The sequence below is a fragment of the Gavialis gangeticus genome, unplaced genomic scaffold, assembly GCF_001723915.1.
Source record: "Gavialis gangeticus isolate Ggan-Ray unplaced genomic scaffold, GavGan_comp1, whole genome shotgun sequence".
Taxonomy (NCBI): Eukaryota; Metazoa; Chordata; order Crocodylia; family Gavialidae; genus Gavialis; species Gavialis gangeticus.
The window spans coordinates 88,212,338-88,231,904 of NW_017729025.1; the positions used below are offsets into that span (position 1 = coordinate 88,212,338).

The following is a 19,567-nucleotide window of genomic DNA, read 5'->3' on the forward strand; positions in this document are numbered from 1 at the left end:
ATGTTCAGAGGAACAGAATGGGGATTCTACCAGAATATTGTTGTATGGAATGACCAGGGTAAACTATGTTGCTGGGAGGCAAGGATGCAAAAGTTGTGAATAGGGGTTGTAGGAGCAGATATAAGAGCAAGAGAAGTGAAAAGGAGAAACCAACAGGATGTGGTGGTACTGTGATGTCAGATAAAAATAAAAAAGGTGAGTTAAAAAGGACACTGACATTGAAGCCTGCTTTCTTGGTGGATGTTTAAATAAGGGACAAAAGCATGGCTTAATAACCAGTTAGTAAGCAGTATAGCCTTTGCTCTGCCAAGTCTTAAGGAAAAACAACATGCAGCATCAGCACAATGGGAACTAGTGACAGCACCATCACAGTTAGGGGTGAAGGGCTTTTTAATTAAAGCAACAGAAGTGAGGGAATAGGAAAGGCACAGACTACATGAAGAAGAAAACAAATTCAAGTGAATGTTTATACCATAAGCTCTAGGCGTGTACTTTGCTGTTAATGTTCAGCAATAGATAAACTTATATAACAAGAACTTCTAAGTGTCTAGGAGTTAACTGGCAAAGACTCTATCTATAGATTTCAGCAAGGAAGTGTAATGCAAACAGAAGCTATATTTAAGAACTCAACACAGCTGGGAACACAGTTATTGTGGGAAAACTAAAGCATTGAGAGTGTAAGTGACTTTGCCAAGGTCACTGAACCCTGATCTCCTCATCATTAAACTGGCGTTGTAATAAGGAACGATTTAAATAAAATAAAATAACTGGGCATAGGCTTCAGCTGCCAAATCTAAATCTAGATTTCTAATGCCCTAAAGTTTGGAAGAGTTCAACATAGGGATTTGATGCAGTTCAGTATGCCTAGAAAGGCAGCTGCAGAAGACAAACCAGGGTTAAAATTGGGAGGCCATTTCCCGCATAATTTGAGTTGTTTCATCTGGATTTTTGAGTCAAGCTTGCCTCTTAATATAACATGCTTGAAACAGTGTGTTTAAAATAATCACAGAGAGGTTTGTTTAATTGTGTAAAAACTGAGAACTGGGAAGCAGAAAAAGATAGTTTAGGATTGGACAACAGATTTTATTAAGGGACTTCACCAGCACGTCAGAATGCCAATAAACATAGGAATATACTGTACATGTTCTGTGAACTTCAGCAGCACTGACATTTCAATGCTTACAAAAGGAACCATGTAGAAATCAGGTCTCACTTACCTGAAAACGATAGAAAGTCCCATCATCTTTCAGCGTAAGGACATGGTCTGAGATTGGAAAGATATAGCCCTGTGCTGCTATAAGACTTCCCAAGTGTATTGCTTCCACTGTGAAAGAGTGGGGAGAGAAAGAAAGCAGTAGAAATCTGTCATATAGATGAGCACTAGAGAATCCACAGCTCTCAGCACCAGGTCTGATACTGACTGACAGTCAGGCCGGCTGTACCATGCCACTTCATATCTAAAACACAGCTCTCAGCTCTCCAACCAAAGACAAAGTAGCCAAGTGGAAGCCAATCTTATAACTAAGGTACGACAATGTTAACCTCATGTTTTAAACACCCCCATTGATACTTGTGGGATGTCACATGCTGGCTCAGCACTATATTGTGGAATTCAGTTCAAAGCCATTATTCGTACCAGTGAAAGCCATCGCTAAATCCCATTGTTTCTCCAAATGATGCACACAGATGGATTAATATGCATTTACCAGCATCTTTACTGCTATAGAGACAAATAAAAATGAGGCAAAGGGCTTATTTGGACAGATGTATACAAAAGCAGGGGGGGTGGGATTATTGCAGATTTTTTAGCAGCCCCAGTTGCAGTCTTGCATCCTTTCCCTCATGAAAATTGTACCTCACTGGCAGATTTGCCACTCACTGTAAAAGAGTCATAAAAATTTATACCAACTTAAGGTATGTTTCCCAGAAGACAAACAGGGCCCCCATAACTTTCTGGTTTCCACAGTGTAAAAATACCTTATTTATCCTTAGATACCTCTCACCTTTGTTTATAAGCCCTGCAGCAGTACTAAAATGAAACAGGCCTTCTCACAAAGCGAATTGTTTTACAGATGAAACATAGGAGCATATGACTGGAAGGGAACCAATCCCCTGCATTCACAGGCACTACTCCAAAGAAGCCTGAAAATTGTCTACTCCCACTCTCACATATAATACAACTAAAAACAAAAATATTCCCGTAACAAGCCACAGGGACATAAACAGGTTGCAAGAGTGCTGGTAATGCCCTGCCACTTGAATGGCAGAGAAGTTTAGATAATTTTAGGCAGAGAACTAGGCTTCACATTATGGTGGAAACCAAAACTGCCCATCTTCCACGTAGACAAAATTCCTTAATCATCCCAAATCTGGTACTTGGCTTGGCTCTGAGTGGAAAGGAAGGACCCTCTAGCCTGCCTGTGCCTACCTGTGAAGTTCCTAAGTATTAGGTGCATCTGAATCAAACTCCCCACATCTAGCTGTGGCCAACTCCTATGCTTCAAAAGAAGGCAAAGAAAATCCTAGGAGCCAATACAGTATTCTTGAAGGGGAATTTCTGAAGTTTTTGTCTGGGACCTCGAGCCATCTAGAATAAGCCTGAAATATCCTGCATGGAGGCTGAGTTACCTTTTAACCCTAACATGGGGATGGCAAATGCCTGAATTTACACAGAATGTGTGCTGATTTTTGATCGAAGAACACCCCTGTCCTGTCATATGAACCCTTCCATAAACTGGTTTGAAATGGTTGGAAAGTCTGCAAGTGGTAGTATAAAGTGCTACAGTTCTCTAAATAGCTGAGGGGTTGTAAGTGCAGATTCATATCTTTTTTCCTCCTGTTTCTCTCCAACTGATTAAAACCTCATTTTTTTATTGGCAGTTGAGGCTCAGCACTAAAACAATAAGGTGTATCTAATTCCATGCACAGCACTGCTACATTCGGCCTTAGTGGTCAAGTTACCTGGGTCCTCAATGATGAGGTTTTTCATGAGCCACTGTACAATGTCAGCACCTGCAAAGACAGAAAATAATTAGAATTTGAAGGCCACAGGGCTCTGAAAGCACAGGGAGCCACTTCACTTAAACAAGGATGTCAAAACATAAATGCACTTCAATTCATTTTCTTTTCTATTCCCACTGAAGGCCTGAAAAATCATTCTGCTTGTATAAAACTGTTAAATACGTATGTATGTGTTTGTAACATTCCATGGATACCGGCTGCGATGAAGAATTTGACATACTATATTTTTTGTATACCTAATATACCCGAATAAGACACACACTTTAACTATGTGACATAGAGTAAGTCCTGGAAACACAGTGTCTAGGAAATGTGGCATCCTGCTGCCTCAGCCACACTGTCTCTAGTGATGTCATACCTCCTGGACAGTCTGTGTTTTCAGGAGGATTTATACTGTTTCAAACAAAGTTAGGTCCCAGACCCTTGCAAGGACAGTAGCAAGACTGTTACTTCTTTTCTGTAGCTAGTTATTTATACATGTTCCTTTAAATTAAGTGTTATTCCCATGCCACAGCCCTCATCAAGACATTACAGACTGCATGCAGCAGCTCACACTTGCTGCTTTCTAGGTACAAGCTATAGTGCTCAGGCAATAGTGGCTACAAGAGAGTTAACACCAGACTTTGCCTTTGGTGCTTGCAGGGTCACCAAGAAGTGGCACCCATCATGAAGCCAGTGGACAACGTGCTCTAATGGCTGCCTATTTCCCCGGTTTCTGTTCCAGTGAAGAAAAATCAGTTTCTCTTCTTAAGACATGAACCCCAACTTTGGGGGGGGGTGCTGATTTTTTGGGAAAAGATTATGTTTGTGGAGGTCCTATATACCAAAGCAAGAAAAGACCCCGCTACTACAACTCATTGCCCCTCAAAGTGAGAGTCAGAGCTCCAGAACTGAGGTGACAATCAGAGAGAGGGATGGGCCAAGTTTTTGTCAGAGGTACAAGCAAGAATATGACCTGGAACCAGGTGCTGAATGTGTCACTTGCTAGTGATCTGATCACCAGGTGAATGAAGAAGAGCATCTGGGTCTGGGCTTTTTAGGTCTAGTCAAGTGTAACAAAGGCAGTTTTCTTGTAAGTAATGCAAGACCTTTAGAATTGATTCTTACATGTACTTGAGCACCCTGCTGCTCTTTTCACAAAATTCAGAGGAGCAGAAAATGTGCCACTGTTCATAAGAAGCTCCTATTAATGGTCAATAAAATCTAAAATGAGAGAAAATATTTGCCGCCCCATTTAAACCAATTCAGCAAGTCATAAAGCAGATGGGGGTAATCCAACTTGTGGCACAATTCTGTATCACTCTGGATATGGTCACAGTATCAAGACCTCATCAACGTCCATTCAGTTTAGCTAAAGGTATTCATATATATTCAGATTTGGTAATACTTAGCATTATATTGTGTGCTTTCAAAATATTGTATAAAAGACAGCTAATTAACAGGGCTGTGTGACACAGCACCATTCCGTTTTGACTTTTGTTTCACCATTTCAAAGGGTCAGTGTTTCGTTTTGCTGTTTTGAGGCACTATTCCATTTCGTTTTATCGAAACTGTTTCCCTGTTCCTATGTTTCACCCATAGGCTATAATGGGGAGTCATGAAAACGCCTATAACTTTGTCATTTCTTGCCTGATTCAGATAACAGATGCACAGATGGTAGCCCCTTTTGAGGGCATGAAGCCTGCCAAGTTTCAGTAAGATAGGTGCAGGGGTTACTGGGAACTGCACCTCAAACTGTTCAAAGCAAAACTCATCACTTGTTGGCAGAGGCAGCCTGCTGTCATCCTGCGTGCTTGTGCCCCCTGGGAGGGCTGCGGGGCTGTCCTGGACTGTTCCTGGGTGATGCAGGCCCCTGGATCTACATGCAGGATGACAGCAGGATGGTGCTGCTGGCTAGGACCGGTGCTCAGTGCAGCCTGCTGGCCCCAGCTGGTGGTGTCAGCCTGCTGTCATCCCATGCACAGATCTGGGGCCCCGCACCCCCTGGGATGGCTGTGGGCTTTGTTGGACTCTTCCTGGGGTGTGTGGGCCCCTGGATCTGCACGTGGGATGACAGCAAGCTGCTACTGCTGGCTGGGGCCAGTGCCAGCAATGGGTTCTTCCCAGTGCTTGGCAAAGGCTGCACCGAGTGCCGGTCCCAGCCAGCAGTGGCAGCCCCCTGCACAGATTGGGGGCCAGGATGCCTCAGGGAGAGCTGGGGAAATGATCTGAGAGCTGGGGAATCGAACAGGGAGCTAGATGTCAATATCAGAGCAGTCCTTCACCCCTCCTCCCCCTCTTTCTCCTTAGTTTCTGTTTGGCTGCAAGCAAGGCTGGCTTCGAAACTTGAAATGTTTCGAAACTTTTGAAACATTTCGAGTACCCTCATTTTGTTTCAAAGCTGTTTCAAAGCCTTTTGTTCTATTTTGATTCCACTGTTTTGAGCTCAAAACATGTCAAAACAGCTTTGAAACGAAACATCTGGCAAAATTTCACACAGACCTACTAATTAACTCCAGTTCGGTGCACACCAGCTCCCTGTCTTGACAGTTTTAGTGTACACCAAGGATTAAAAGCAAGGGACTCAAGCTACAGCAGAGGAAATTTAGATTGAATATTAGGAGAAAGTTTCTGACTATGAGGGTGGTCAAGCCTTGGAACATGCCAGCTAGAGAAGTTGTGGAATCTCCATCCCTGGATGTTTTTCAAGAGCAGATTGGACAGACACTTGGCTGGGATGATTTAGTCATGATCCTTCCTTGAGCTGGGAGTTCAACTAGATGACCTCATGAGGTCCCTTCAAGCCCTACTTGCCTATGGTGAAATGTCTCCTGCCTCCATTGGGCACCAGAGAGTGCTGTACTGAAGCCCAGTGTGCCTGTTCCATACATGCCAACTCCTGAAATAGAACTAATGAAGCCATGTTGGGAAGTGGCTCACTTAGGGCTAACTAGAGTGCACCCAGCACTTCACTAAGATACACTGCTTCCCTCTGGGGAGATAGCATGTCTGGGGTGGGTGAGGTTTCCCCCAGGTCATTGATCTCTGGTGCCATACTGAGGTGGTGCACACATGCTCCAGGTGAGAGATAGCTAACTCCACTTTCAAAGTGGACTAGAGTTATTTTTCAGAAAGCCACTGCTAATGCATGATACGCATGTCCATACAAGGGGAGTTAAAGCAGAAGAAGTAGTGTACAGTAAATTTATGTTCTAGCTTACTGCACTCTAGCTGCCTTCTACAGACAAAGTCACCAAGTGAAAATTATTTACACCTATCCTGAACCTGTTTTTCTCTCTCCAATGTACCAACTAGTTTCCTTTTCCTTCTCTTTTCCCAGTTCTGGAATATTGGACACTGTTTCTGTGAAGCATCTCTGTGATCCCAAATCTGAACTCACAGGATGGTACTCTGAACGAGGGAGACTCCTTTGGTTTAGTTTAGAACCAAACTGTGTGTTAATTGTTTGTCCTTTGCACAGATCTGAATGAGTTTAAATCTCTGGTTAAGCCAAAAGTGAAGTTAGAATTATAGAAAATTACGGTGGAAAGGGATCTAAAGAGGTCATTTAGTCCAACCCCTTGCTCAAAATAGGACCATCCCCATCTAGATCATTCCACCCAGGGTTTTGTCGAGTCAGGCCTTAAAACCTCCAATGATGGAGATTCCACCACTTCTCTAGGTAACCAGTTTCAGGGCTTCACCACCCTCCTAGTGACAAAGTTTTTCCTAATATCCAACCTAAACTTCCCTTCCTGCAACTTGAGACCATTGCTCCTTGTTCTGTCATCTGCCACCACTGAGAACAGTCTAGCTCCATCCTTTATGGAACCCCCCCTCCTTCAGGTAGCCGAAGGCTGCTATTAACCCCCTCCTCAGTCTTCTCTTCTCCAGACTAAATAAGCCAAGTTCTCTCAGCCTCTTCTCAGAAATCATGTGACCCAGCCCCCTACCATTTTTAGTGCCCTCAGCTGGGCTTTGTCCAATGTGTCCACATCTTTTCTGCAGTGGGGTGCCTAAAACTGGATGTGGCCTCACCAGTGCTGAATAGAGGGGAATCATCACTTCCTTCAATCTGCTGGCAGCACTCCTACTAATGCAGCCAGTGGTGACACATAGGGAGTCCACTCCCTGAGAGCACTGGTGCACCCCCTCACACCCAGCACTCCCGGCTTAGGCAACAGGCAGGGGGGCCAGGAGGGAGCACTGGTGCCCCCCCTGCTAGTGCTGGCTAAGTTGTGGGGGTGTCAGATGAAGCACCATGGCTGCTTCTGGGAACGCTGACTGTGCTTCCTGGTTGGTGCAATCGGCCATGATGAGCACCGACTGGCCACTGGGGGGGCATGTGCCCCCCCCCCCCCGGCTCAGGTAGCACCAGTCACCCATGAATGCATCCCAGTATGCCATAAGCCTTCTTCACAACAAGGGCATGCTGTTGACTAATATTCAGCTTATTGTTCACTGTAAGCTTCAGATCCTCTTTTGAAGAGCTGCTGCTTAGCCAGTCAGTCCCCAGCTTGTGTACATGGGATTCTTCTGTCTTAAGTGCAGGACTTTGCACTTTTTCTTACTGAATCTCATGAGGTTTCTTTTGGTCCAATCCTCCAATTTGTTGAGGTCTCTCTGAATCCTAATCCTACCCTCCAGTTTGGTGTCATCTGCAAACTTGCTGAGAGTGCACTCCATCCCATCTTCCAGGTCATTGATAAAAATATTGAACAAACCCAGCCCCTGGGGCACTCTACTTGATACCAGCTGCCAACTAGACATCAAGCCATTGACTGTTGTGAATATCTACACTTTCTTCTTGAAGCTGCAAATGTGGGCAGCCAAGAGAGAAAGAATCATGGGTCCAGAAGGAGACCAAAGGAGAGGGAACCTAACACAAAGAGGGTGGTACTACCCTACTGAGAGAGTGCTGGGTTACAGCTCCAACTCTCAATGGCTCTTTAATGCCAAATGCATCACGTACACTAATATCTGTTGGAGTCACGCCGTGGTAAACCATAGCATTATTCTGTATTGCATTTTAGTAACAGCATGCAGGATCTGGACCAATGGAATTGCATAAAAACAAATGACAAGGGACTCTGGCCTGCTATGCACTGGGTGGGTTGAAAAAAAATTGATTGCTTCTCCACACTCCTGTGTAAGCTGGATGTGTAGTGAGAAGTGTCACAGAAACAGTGTAATTACAGGAGCAATTTGATGAGGACAGAGGCACTAGTGTGTGATAAGGCAGGATGGGCTAGTAAGAATGGGCTGGAGAATGCTGAATATTGGGTGAGCTTTCTTTGCCTGAAAGGGAAATGAGAGATGTTTGCTACCACCAGCCCACCAGTCTTTTTTTCCTTCTCTCCAGACCCCGATATACGCTCCGTTCTTTTAGGAATTGTTGGTTATGTATTCAAACAGGCCTCCCTGTATGGAGAATTGCTGCAATGAGGATGGGCACTTCACGAAATTCCAAACAGTACAACCTGAGTTTCTATCCCAGCCTCAGTGGGAGGGAGTTTCAAGCAACTGGAGTACCATAAGAGGCAGCCAGGTATTTGCCCCCAATGCTGTTTATTCAGTTCTCCCAATGACTTTGTAAAACAAAAGGCTCACTCCTCCTCAACCTGCCAGGACAGTATCCACCTCCTGGGACCATAGGCTCAGGCTCCTTACGCTTGTTTTCCTTCTGTCCTCAGGACGCCTTTCCTCTTGGGTGCCTAGTAGCTTAGATTCAACAGCAAGATGCTCTCAGGTCTGCCTAGCCTATGGCTTGGTAATTAGGATACTCTCCTGTAATGTGGTGAAAGATTAGTGTTCAAAACCCATTGGGGGGAGGTGGGCCTAGAGCTTGTGTCTCTTACACAGTGGGTGCTGACAGATGCACAGCTCCCCAGTCTAACTCATGGTGCTTCACAAAAAGCATCATAAGTTAGATTGATCCTCCCGATACAAAAGACATTCACTGTTGGATCAGGAAGATGAGTGATGGAGCTCCATTTTGGAGCTAATCCGGGCAGAGAAGCTGCATTTCTGCACTGTCTGTCCCCTAGCCCCAACCTCCTCTCCAAGCTCCTGTGCTCTCTTAGGATGGGAGGTGGGGGGAAGGCAGGAGAGGGAGGTCCATTTTGGGGTTTTCCCAGCCTGCTCTGCAGCAGGGGATGAGTGGAGGGCTCCAATCTGACCTCTGAGGTAGAGGTGGGGGCTCCAATTCATCTGTTCCAACCTCCAGTGCTGCCTGAGCAACCCCTAACAACTTTATTCACTTGGGGTGGAAAATATATCCCTATTTCAATATTTTGGTGTGTTAGAAAGATTCAGGCCATTATACAAGGCAAAGTAGAATGGTGTTGGATGATATAATCTACAAATTAAGCAAATGTGATTTATGCATTTTAGCAGTGAAACAGAATTTTGCCTTAAGTGGCCCCACTTGCTAAAACAGCATTACTGAGGTCGGATAATACAGTACAGAAAACTCAAATGGTTCTCTTTTGTTTTGGTTAGTTCAGTCTCCTTTATTTCACTTAGTTCAGTCACTGCAGGATAATTTGGCAGACACTTTATGAGTGGGCTCCCCAACTATTTGCTGGACCACACTAACTCAGGAATCCTTGGTTCTAGATCTTTGAGAAAAGAATATGGTTTAGCAGCTGGAATAGCCAAACACATCATGTCTAAGAGCTGTTGTAGCAATTCCAGTTTACCATGTTAGAAGCCTGGAAACCTGAATTGGAGTGACCTTATAACACCTTTTGGTTAACTAATTCACACAAGGAAATAGCAAATCATGCTTGATTTCTGTTTAGGGCTGAGGTTCAATATTAAGGGAAGTGAAAAGCATGAGAACATAAATCCACAGACACTTTCTTCCTTGTATACAGAATGTTCCCTCTAGATACCAGGAGAAATTACTTCAGCATTGTTTTATTTTCACTCTGTTTTTATCCTGACATGTTACTTTGTTACTGCTCAATATAGTCAACTTCTCTTTGGTTATGGAAGAAAAATTAAAAATCATGACCCAGATGAATGCTTTCCCTGTCCCAGCGTTTATAATTGATTGCATTAAGGAGCACATCAAGTATAAAATATGAAACAAAGAATAGATTCTAGAGTTTTTTTATTTTGTTGCAAGGAGGGTCTGAAAAAGACGAGAGTCCAATGAAAAATTTCAGCGTTCATTCTCAAACTCCTATTATGCTTTTTGTAACAACTCAGTTTTCATCATTTCACACACACACGATTAAAAAAAGCACATAAAATTTTAACTGTGCTTTATGTGTAGTGCTGTTTTGCCATTTCTGCAAAACAAAGATTTAAAGCTCCTGTTCGAATAAGATCTTCTGACTTAACCTGCAATTGTACCAGTCACTGCAAAATAGATTACAGAACTTCAGACATAACCCAAAATACAACCAGACCATCGTTTAATTTGTCTCAGTGAAAAAAAGAAGTCATTCTCCAGAGCTCCTGAGAGACCAGACAATTTTACAGCCACTTTCTAGTTTTCCCAAAGCAGGCAGATTATTTTGCTGCTGAGGTTCCTGAACCCTTATTTATCACCTGCCAAGACTGATTACTCACCCTCAGCCCAATGACAAATCTTTCCTTGCTCTGTTAATTACTGTCATCATTAATATCTTTATCACTAATTAATATTCAATGACAATGAAACTCCTCAGTATGCCCCCCCAAAACCACCTCCATCTCCTAAGGTTACCTTGGCATTAGATTCATTTTGCCTTTGGCTGTTTGTACCACTCAGTCTTGCCCATCTTCAAGGTACCAGACAATGCATCCCCTAAATTATTTATCTAAAAAGGAACGGGGGGTATGAGTTATCTTTAATAAAACCTCTCTTCTTCAAGCCACAATACAAATCATTTTATAGGTGTTAATCCACAATTAAATTCTTTAGAAAAATCTCTTCTTACTCATTCTCTATAGACCCTTCTGAATACTCCTAAATGTTTTGCTTTCCCAAAGAAAGTCTCTCCCAGCTATTTTCTAGGGTCCATATCCTACTTGGTTTCCTTGCTTTCCCCATAAGCTCTGTAATAGGGTGCTTTCAGAAGACTTCTTGACCCTGCCAAGAGTCAAGTTCCTGCTACAAACCAAAGAGGCATTAGAGGTCTTTTAAAAAAGAGTTGGAAATGTTTTTAAAATGGGACGTGCTAGGGAATCTAGATATAGGAATTGCTATTGTTCCTAGACACATATGTTCCCCTATGACAGCAAAAACAGCTCAAGGGTCACCAACATATGGGGACATCTATTTACCTCTTACATACAGTGAAATATATGGTACAGGTTTCCCTTGCTTTATGTTGGCTCTGTATGTGTGAATTCACTCTGATGTGATGACCCTTTTCATACCAAAAATTGTTATATGCAAGATAAATTCACTCGTATGCGATCAGTGCAATGGAAGTTTGCAGTCACCCGTTTTGTGTGGTGCATTGTGGGGGTGATGCACACCAAAATACAGTCTCCCATGTGGATCTGTGCTCCTCATTCCTTGTCTGTGACACGTGTTTCTGTAGTCGCCATCCTCATTATGATGCCCTGTGCTTGTGTGTATTGTCTGCTGTTGATGAGAGCCAAAATTGTCTTGTAAAAGTGATAGAAATGGGTCTGGAGGTCAGTACAGTTGAGGTCTTGGAACGTATCCTGATTTGTTACATTGTAAAGTGGGTTCCCTTTATGTGAATTTGAGTCATGCACCATTTTCCAGGAATGCATGTACAGCATAAAGCAAAGGAAACCTGTACTGCCTTAGACAGTTCTTTGAAGCAGCTCTAGATGAAGTTACATAACATTGATAAAACTGTTAATTTAGCTGAGCATAAAGTATAACTATGCCCATTCATCTACCTAGCTGGTTTCAAGATAAGAGTAACAACTTTTTTTCTTGCCACGTCCTCCTTTTTGCTTTAGGCATCGGTGGTCTCGTAATGGTACCTAGTGTTCTCAGAAGACCAGTGCCTGTCAACATGACAAATAGCAAGCCAGCTATGAAAAGATAAATTACAAAGAAAAGTTCATGTGGTGTGGGGCCACAGGCAGAATAAAGTTAATGAGCTGAACCAGCACAGCTAGACTTACCCCATGGTTGTTCTGCTACTCAGTGGGCTGTGGGTGCTCCTGATCTCACCACCAAATGCAAAAAGTCTTACCCCAATCTAACCAAGATTTATCAATACTGTGGAAGTACCCAGAGGCTCCAACTGTACTAAGTACTATGTCAGTCTAGCTGAATAGCAAAAAGACAATGTCTGCATCCCCATAGTTTACAAGCCAGCATTCATTGCATTAGGAAGAATAAATAATGGGGAAGGTAGATTACCGAGAACTATATTAATATGGGGGTCTAATGTTACTGCTTTCATGACTAACAGCTTTATAATCTATGAATTGATACCCCCATCATCTGTAATCTAATATCTAATTCTTAGGTTCCGAGTATATGATCTGTAAAAGGATAGGGGAACATAAAAATCAGACCAAAGGATGTTTTAAAATATATATTCAATGTTGATTGGCAACTGAGGATGCCTTCAGCTTTTATGACACTTTTATATTTTAAGAAATTAAACAAACATAAAAACCTAATAAATGCCTTTGCAAAAAGAAGCCGTGTTCAATAAAGATTAGTTTAGTTATGAATGTTTTAGTAGTTCTTATGAGTTTGGGAACACTGCGGCTGGAAAGCACCCAGCTGCTTTAAATATAAAACATTTATATGGAAGGCTTATAACCTCCCAGCATTATCTGGCAATACTCTTGTACTCAGCAATTTGATTTAGGAAATGCAGACTATAATCTCCTTCTTCTTGAACTGATTTGCAGGTGAAAAGCGTTGAGAGGTATGGCACAGGAAGTTCCTATTATTATGAAAACGTTGCTGTTCTGAAGCACAATAAATGTAGCTGCAAATTTCTATATAGAGCTCATTATGACACAGTATGATGGGACTTACAAAATGCTATCTATCTTCAAAATAGTCAACCAAAAAACTAAATTCTTACATGTCAACTGTGAGGTGAATAAGCATGGTTTAGTCCAGTTTACAGCTGGGAGACCTGATGCATGCTGAGATTAAGAGCTGCATTCTCAGCCTTGGGTGACTAATACTGGGCATGGCTACATGTGCATTTACACCAACTTAAATTTACTGCCCAGTAAATTACTGTGCAGTAAGCAGGAATAGGCCGGCATCTACATATGCAGGCATTAAAGTATATTACTGCAGCGTGGGGACTGATTTGAGACTAAAGTTAGTCCCAAATCAGTCCACACACACAGTGTTACTGCACAGTAAGGCATCTACATGTGCATTACTGCTCAGTAATGAATCGGATGTATATTTGATACCTGCATAATGCAGGCATCAAATTTACACTTACGTTGGTATAAGTCACCATATTTACTGCACAGTACAGGCATGCACATGTAGACATGCACCCATACTGCACAGTAATTTTGGTTACTGTGCAGTTAATGTGCATGTGTAGACGTTCCCACTGAGTACTTAAGTCCATGTTTAGTGTAGGCACCTCAGGGAGTGGCCTAGTTTTCACAGGTGCTGATTACTCACCGCTTCTATTAACTCCAAACATTCTTAATGTTTAGAGCAGAAGCAAAAAGTATTTAGCTTCTCTCACGTAGACTCCAACCAAAGGTTGGTTCAGGACTTCCCAGGTCTTACTCACAAATTTGGAAAGATGTTTTGTCCCTGTTCAAGACCAGTTCCTTTTGAAGAGGCAGGCAGTTTGCTCAAGAATGGACACTTAGGCCACATCCAGACGAGTGTGGACGTGTGGTATGTAGCACTGCAGACCTGTTTGTGGGGCCACACACCTCACATGCAGGTGTTTCCTGTGCTGCTACCTTGAAGTGTGGGGTTTTTTTTTTAACCTTGGGAGATCCCAGGATCAAAAAAATCCACACTGAAAAAAGCAAGTTGGTGCCAGCAGCACATGCCACCCAAAACCGGGGCCTGGCTTGCCAGAGCCACACTCTGGCTGCTGGCTAGGCTTCCTTCCATGGCTGCGGCCCTGGGAGGCCCCCAGGATCCCAAGTAAAGCTGCTGGGGCCAGCACAGTTGGCCTGCTTTGTAGTATCAACTTCCTCACACCTCTGATAAACAGGTCATGGGCACTGAAGTGATACAGTAATTATAGGGCTGTAGGACTTGTACAATTATAAGAATCACTCTTGCTCCTCTACATCTTCTAGACATCAGTTTTTTACACCTGTTGGACCAATATGCCATTCACACTTCTTCATTTCTTTACTAATTAGTGTCCTCAAAGCTGGCTACTGGTATTCTCATGGTGAGGCAAGATGCATTAGGAGAGGGAAAGCTTGCACTAATTTCCATAATGGACCTAGTCTTTTCTGACCTAAAGGTATATATTAAGGCTATGCAAAACAGCTATATTTTGATTCAGCTTTAGATTTGGCCATTTTGGAGGGACAGTGATTTGTTTCAGTGTTTTGGATCAATGCTCTGTTTTGATTCAGCCAAATCTATTTCAGAATTTTGATGCTGTTTCAGTGATTTGGCCATAGGGTAGAATGGGGAATCACTAAAATTCCTGTAACTTTGTCATTTCTTGCCTGATTCAGGATGAGAATTGCCGGGATGGTAGCCCCTTCTGAGGGCATGAAGCCTGCCAAGTTTCAAGGAGATAGGTGCAGGGGGTTCTGGGAAACTGCACCTCAAACTGTTCATAGCAAAACTTGTATCATTTGTCGGTGGTGGCAGCATGCTGTCATCCTGCACACAGATCTGGGTGCCTGTGTCTGGGTGGGCATCGGCCTCTGGATCTGCATGCGGGATGACAGCAGGCTGCTGCTGCTGACTGGGACCAGCGCTTGGTGCAACCCGCACCAAGCACCGGGAAGACTGGTGCTGCCACTGGCCCCAACCAGCAGTGGCAGCATGCTGTCATCCTGCATGAAGATCCGGGGGCCCGTACGCCCTGGGAGGGCTGTAGAGCTGTGCCAGACTCCTTTCAGGGGGCACAGGCCCTCAGATCTGCATGTGAGATGACAGCAGGTGGCTGCTGCTGGCTGCGGCCAGCACCAGCACTGGGTTCTTTCCAGTGCTCAGTGTGGGTCGCACCAAGCAGACTTGGGTGCTGACACTGGCCCGAACTGGCAACAGCAGCATGCTGTCACCCCACACACAGATCTGGGTTCCCATGCCCGCTAGGAGGGCTGCAGGGCTGGGCCAGACTCTTCCCGGGGGGGGGTGAGCCCCCGGATCTGCACACAGGGTGATAGCAGGCTGCTGCTGCTGCTGCTGCCTGCTGGGACTGGTGTTTGGCACAGCCCATGCCAAGCGCCTGGAAGATTGGGGCCAGCAGCAACAGAATGTTGTTATCCTGCTTGCAGTTCTGGGGGCCCACACCCCCTGGGAGGGCTGCAGGGCTGTGCTGGACTCTTCCCAGGGGGCACAGGCCCTCGGATCTGCATGCAGGATGACAGCAGGTTGCTGCTGCCAGCACTGAGTTCTTTACAGCTCTCAGCATGGGTTGTGCCAAGCTGACTTGGGCGCTAGCCCCAGCCAGCAGCAGCAGCATGCTGTCATCCTGCATGCAGATCTTGGGGCCCGCACCCCCTGGGGGTGCTGTGCTGGACGCCTCCCAGGGAGTGCGGGCCCCTGGATCTGTGTGCAGGAGGACAGCAGGCTGCCATCCCTCCCCCAGAGCACTGAGATTGGAAGGGACCTCAGGGACAGATCACAGACACTGGCCAACTACAGATGTCAGTATCAGAGCAGTCCTTCTGCCCTTCTTCCCCCTCCCTCTCCTTAGTTTCTGTTTCCCTGCAAGCCTGGCTCCGAAACTCCAAAATTTTCCAAAACCTCTTCAAAACATTTCATATGGTTTTGTTTTGGAGATGTTTCAGAGCCTTCCATTTCATTTTGGATTCAGTGTTTTGGGCACCGAAACACCTCCAAAACAAAATGGCTGCTGAAACTTTGCACAGTCCTAGTATATATCCTTAGATTGTTTCTGAACTTAGGCAGCACAACAGACCTCTGTGCCGGAGAACATGTCCATGTAAGTAAATGGACAAGCTAATCAAATAACAGAAGGTAAGTCTTCCCCTTCACTGAAACTTCATTAAAGTAGGTGACTCTGATGCTTGTTTCTCTCTTTGCTTATTCTTATCCCTGGCACAAGGCTCTGAGGCCATATGAACAGCACTTATGTATGAGTGGAAAAATTCTCTCTCAAGGAGGAGGAATGTCCTAGACCTAACTTGCACTACATGGTGTTGATACACATTCCTGTTGCGAGGGGGTTATAGGAGATAACCTTCAAAGGGGAAAGACTGCCACATATGGTTGTAATTATAGCAGGATGAGTAGCTCAGATATCTCAGTGAATGAGACCATCTTGATGGTAGCACATTAAAAGGCACAGAGAGGCTGCCATTGAAATCAGGGACTGAAGAGAGATTCCAAAGCTTTGTCAGTTTTAGTATATCATTTAGATTCGTCCAAACATAAAGGCTGCAATTTTAAGTTTTAGTTCATCAGTGTTCCACTGTGATTCTGATCTTGCCCTCAAGCATGTTTATATTTATATTCATGCTTTAGGGTTATTGGTTATAACCATGTTGGTCTAAGCACATATAAGGACATAAAGTAGACTGTCTGTATGCTTGAAGAAAGGTGTTTGTGCCCGAAAGCTTGCAAAGTACAAATTTTCCAACTATTTAGTTGGTCTAATAAAAGATATCACATCTACTCAAAGAACCTTGTCTGCCTATTTATATTCATGCACTTCTGCTTTAGGACCTTGTAACAGGGGGCCTGCTCCAGGCCGATCTAACTGTGGCCCACCCACCTGTTTCTGGGCTAACCGCCCACCTTCTCTCCTGCTATGCCTTATTGGTAATTAATTAATGATGTAATTAAGCAGGAGGCTGCCTATTTCCTGCCAGGGGGAGCTATCGGTGGCTCCATTCCTCCCCTACACCGCAGCCCAAGCCTTGCAGATGGCATCAGATGTTATCATCATCACTGGCCCCCACACTAGGTCCCAGAATCCTCCTAATTGAACCCCACCTGGATTCTTCTTCTCAGGCGGTTTCATCCACCTTCATATTAGGTAGCATAGCTCCCTGAGCTGCTTCCCCCTTATGCGTGTGTTCCCCCCGGGACCTTTGGCTACTAGCCCTGGCCCACCTCCAGGCCAGCCGGAACCCCAAGCCGTCAGCTCTTGGGTGTTCCTTGTGGTGGGCCCCTGGCCCTTCGACCCTTCTGGTCCTGGACCCAGCATGTACCAGTCAGGGGAAGTTCAGACAGGCCTGAGTCTGTGGCCCTTTTCTCTCTTTCTGGGGGTCCACCCTCCAGGCCCTCCAAACAAGGGGTAAACCACCTGGTTGTGGGAGCTAGGGGTTAAGGCACCCTGACTGGCATTTTGTGGGGGCTCCCACACCACTGAGAGCCCCACCAGACCACCCACTCCCGGCAGGGGGCAGTTTTAGGTCATACCCAGGACCAGGAGCCTCCTTACCATCCCCTACAGCTCCTCCCTTACCTCCAGATGATACCAGCAGCCCTCCAGCCAGGCAATGTTGTTGCCTGGCCTCCAGCAGCAGAACTACCCTGTTTATATGGGCAGCCCTCATCAGGCACCTGGCAGCTGCCAGCTTCAGGTTCTTAAAGTGGCAGGCACAAACAGTGCCCTGCTACAGACCTCTTAGCAGGAAGAGATTAACATTATAGGAGCCCTAGATCCAAAACATTGGCCCATCTTTTCCCCATTCATAATCCCCTCTACTTGGTCACCTCCACAGGGGGAGCGGCATCTCTCTTCCATTTTGGCCCCAGGCAGCCTTATATATCTCCACAGCATGCTGAAATGCTAGATACGTGTGTGTGTGTGTGTGTGTGTGTGTGTGTGTGTGTGAATTTCCACCCTTCAGGCTCCTGATTCAGGTCCTATATCACCCTGGGATCATATTCCAGCACTGCATTTTTTCCACAGAATCACAGAAAATTAGGGTTGGAAGGGGGTCACCTACTCCAATCCCCTGCTCAAAGCAGGACCATCCCCAGCTAGATCATTCCAGACAGGGATTTGTTGAGCTGGGCTGTAAAAACCTCCAAGAACGGAGATTCCACCACCTCTCTAGGTAACTTGTTCCAGTGCTTCAGTACCCCCCTAGTGAGAAAGTGTTTCCTAAGATCCAACCTAAACCTCCCTTGCTGCAACTTGAGACCATCGCTCCTTGTTTTGTCATCTGTCACCACTGAGAACAATCTAGCTCCATCCTCTTTGGAACCAGGTAGTTAAAGGCTGCTGTCAAATCCTGCCTCAGTCTTCTTTTCTGCAGACTAAATGAATCCAATTCCCTCAGCCTCTCCTCATAAGTCACGTGGCCCAGCCCTTAAACCATTTTTGTTGCTCTCTGATGGACTCTCTCCAACTTGTCCACATTCTTTCTGTAGTGAGGGGCCCAAAACTGGACACAGTACTCCAGATGTGGCCTCACCAGTGCTGAATAGAGCAGAATAACTACTTTCCTCAGTCTGCTGGCAACACTTCTACTAGTGCAGCTTAGTATACTGTTAGCTTTCTTGGCAACATGGGCACACTGCTGACTTATAACAATCTTATTGTCCATGTCCACTATAACCCCTGGGTCCTTTTCTGCAGAGCTGCTGCTTAGCCAGTCAGTCCCCGAGCTGTAGCAGTGTATGGGATTCTTCCATTCTAAGTGCAGGACTATCCCATTGGTTCTAAATTAAAGAACATCATTGAGAGCAGGGAGCAGAACCCATGGCTTCCTCCCTCCTAGGAAAATGCCCTCCTCTTTCCAATTCAGAGCCAGACACCCTCTTGTAGACCTCCTAACTTTTACATTCCTTTCTACCCAATGGCCCTACTTCAACAGGGCAGAATGGATGATGTCAATGGTATAGCAAGGCAGCCAGGTATCCGGGGCAGTGGCGACTTCCATCGGCTGCTGTTACACTGGCACAATTGTGTAGCTGTGGCAGACTAGCTAAGTTAGCACCTGGGGCTATTGCCTCAGTTATCCCCCTCAAAATTCTACTGGATGATGTCCTCAGCCCAGAGACTGGTGGTTAGAGCTTATTTCTGGAAAATGGGAGATAGAAGTTCAACTACTTTCAGACAGCCTGGAGTCTAAAACCTTGATCTCTCATTTTGTAAGCAAGTGCCCTAATTTCTAGGTCACTGAGCAAAAGATGGGTGGAGCCTCTTTTCCTTCCCACAGGGTAGACATGTTAGTGGTTTTCCAGTGATTCAAGTGGGTTGGAATAAGTTCAGACTTTGTAACTCCAACCTCTAAAAGCTGCCTAAATGTTATTACTAGAAGTGGAATGGGATCTTGGCCTTGGTTTTTCACTGATGAGTCTGGCCAGTTTCATAGTTTCATAGTTTCTAGGGTCGGAAGGGACCTGAGTAGATCATCAAGTCTGACCCCCTGCCACGGCAGGAAAGAGTACTGGGGTCAAACGACCCCAGCAAGGTGTACATCTAGCCTCCTCTTAAAGACCTCCAGGGTAGGAGCCAGAACC

The 19,567-nt window shown here is 45.0% G+C and overlaps 1 protein-coding gene across 1 annotated transcript in view; it reads right to left on the reverse strand.

Moving 5' to 3' along the window:
- Positions 1 to 19,567, reverse strand: part of RGS6 (regulator of G-protein signaling 6) — a 772,987-nt gene that overhangs the window by 129,720 nt on the left and 623,700 nt on the right. The window contains exons 4-5 of the mRNA XM_019519132.1: positions 2,962 to 3,012; positions 1,218 to 1,324 (exon numbers count right to left, since the gene is read on the reverse strand). Coding sequence (XP_019374677.1) covers positions 1,218 to 1,324; positions 2,962 to 3,012 — 158 coding nt within the window. The remainder of the gene's footprint in view (positions 1 to 1,217; positions 1,325 to 2,961; positions 3,013 to 19,567) is intronic.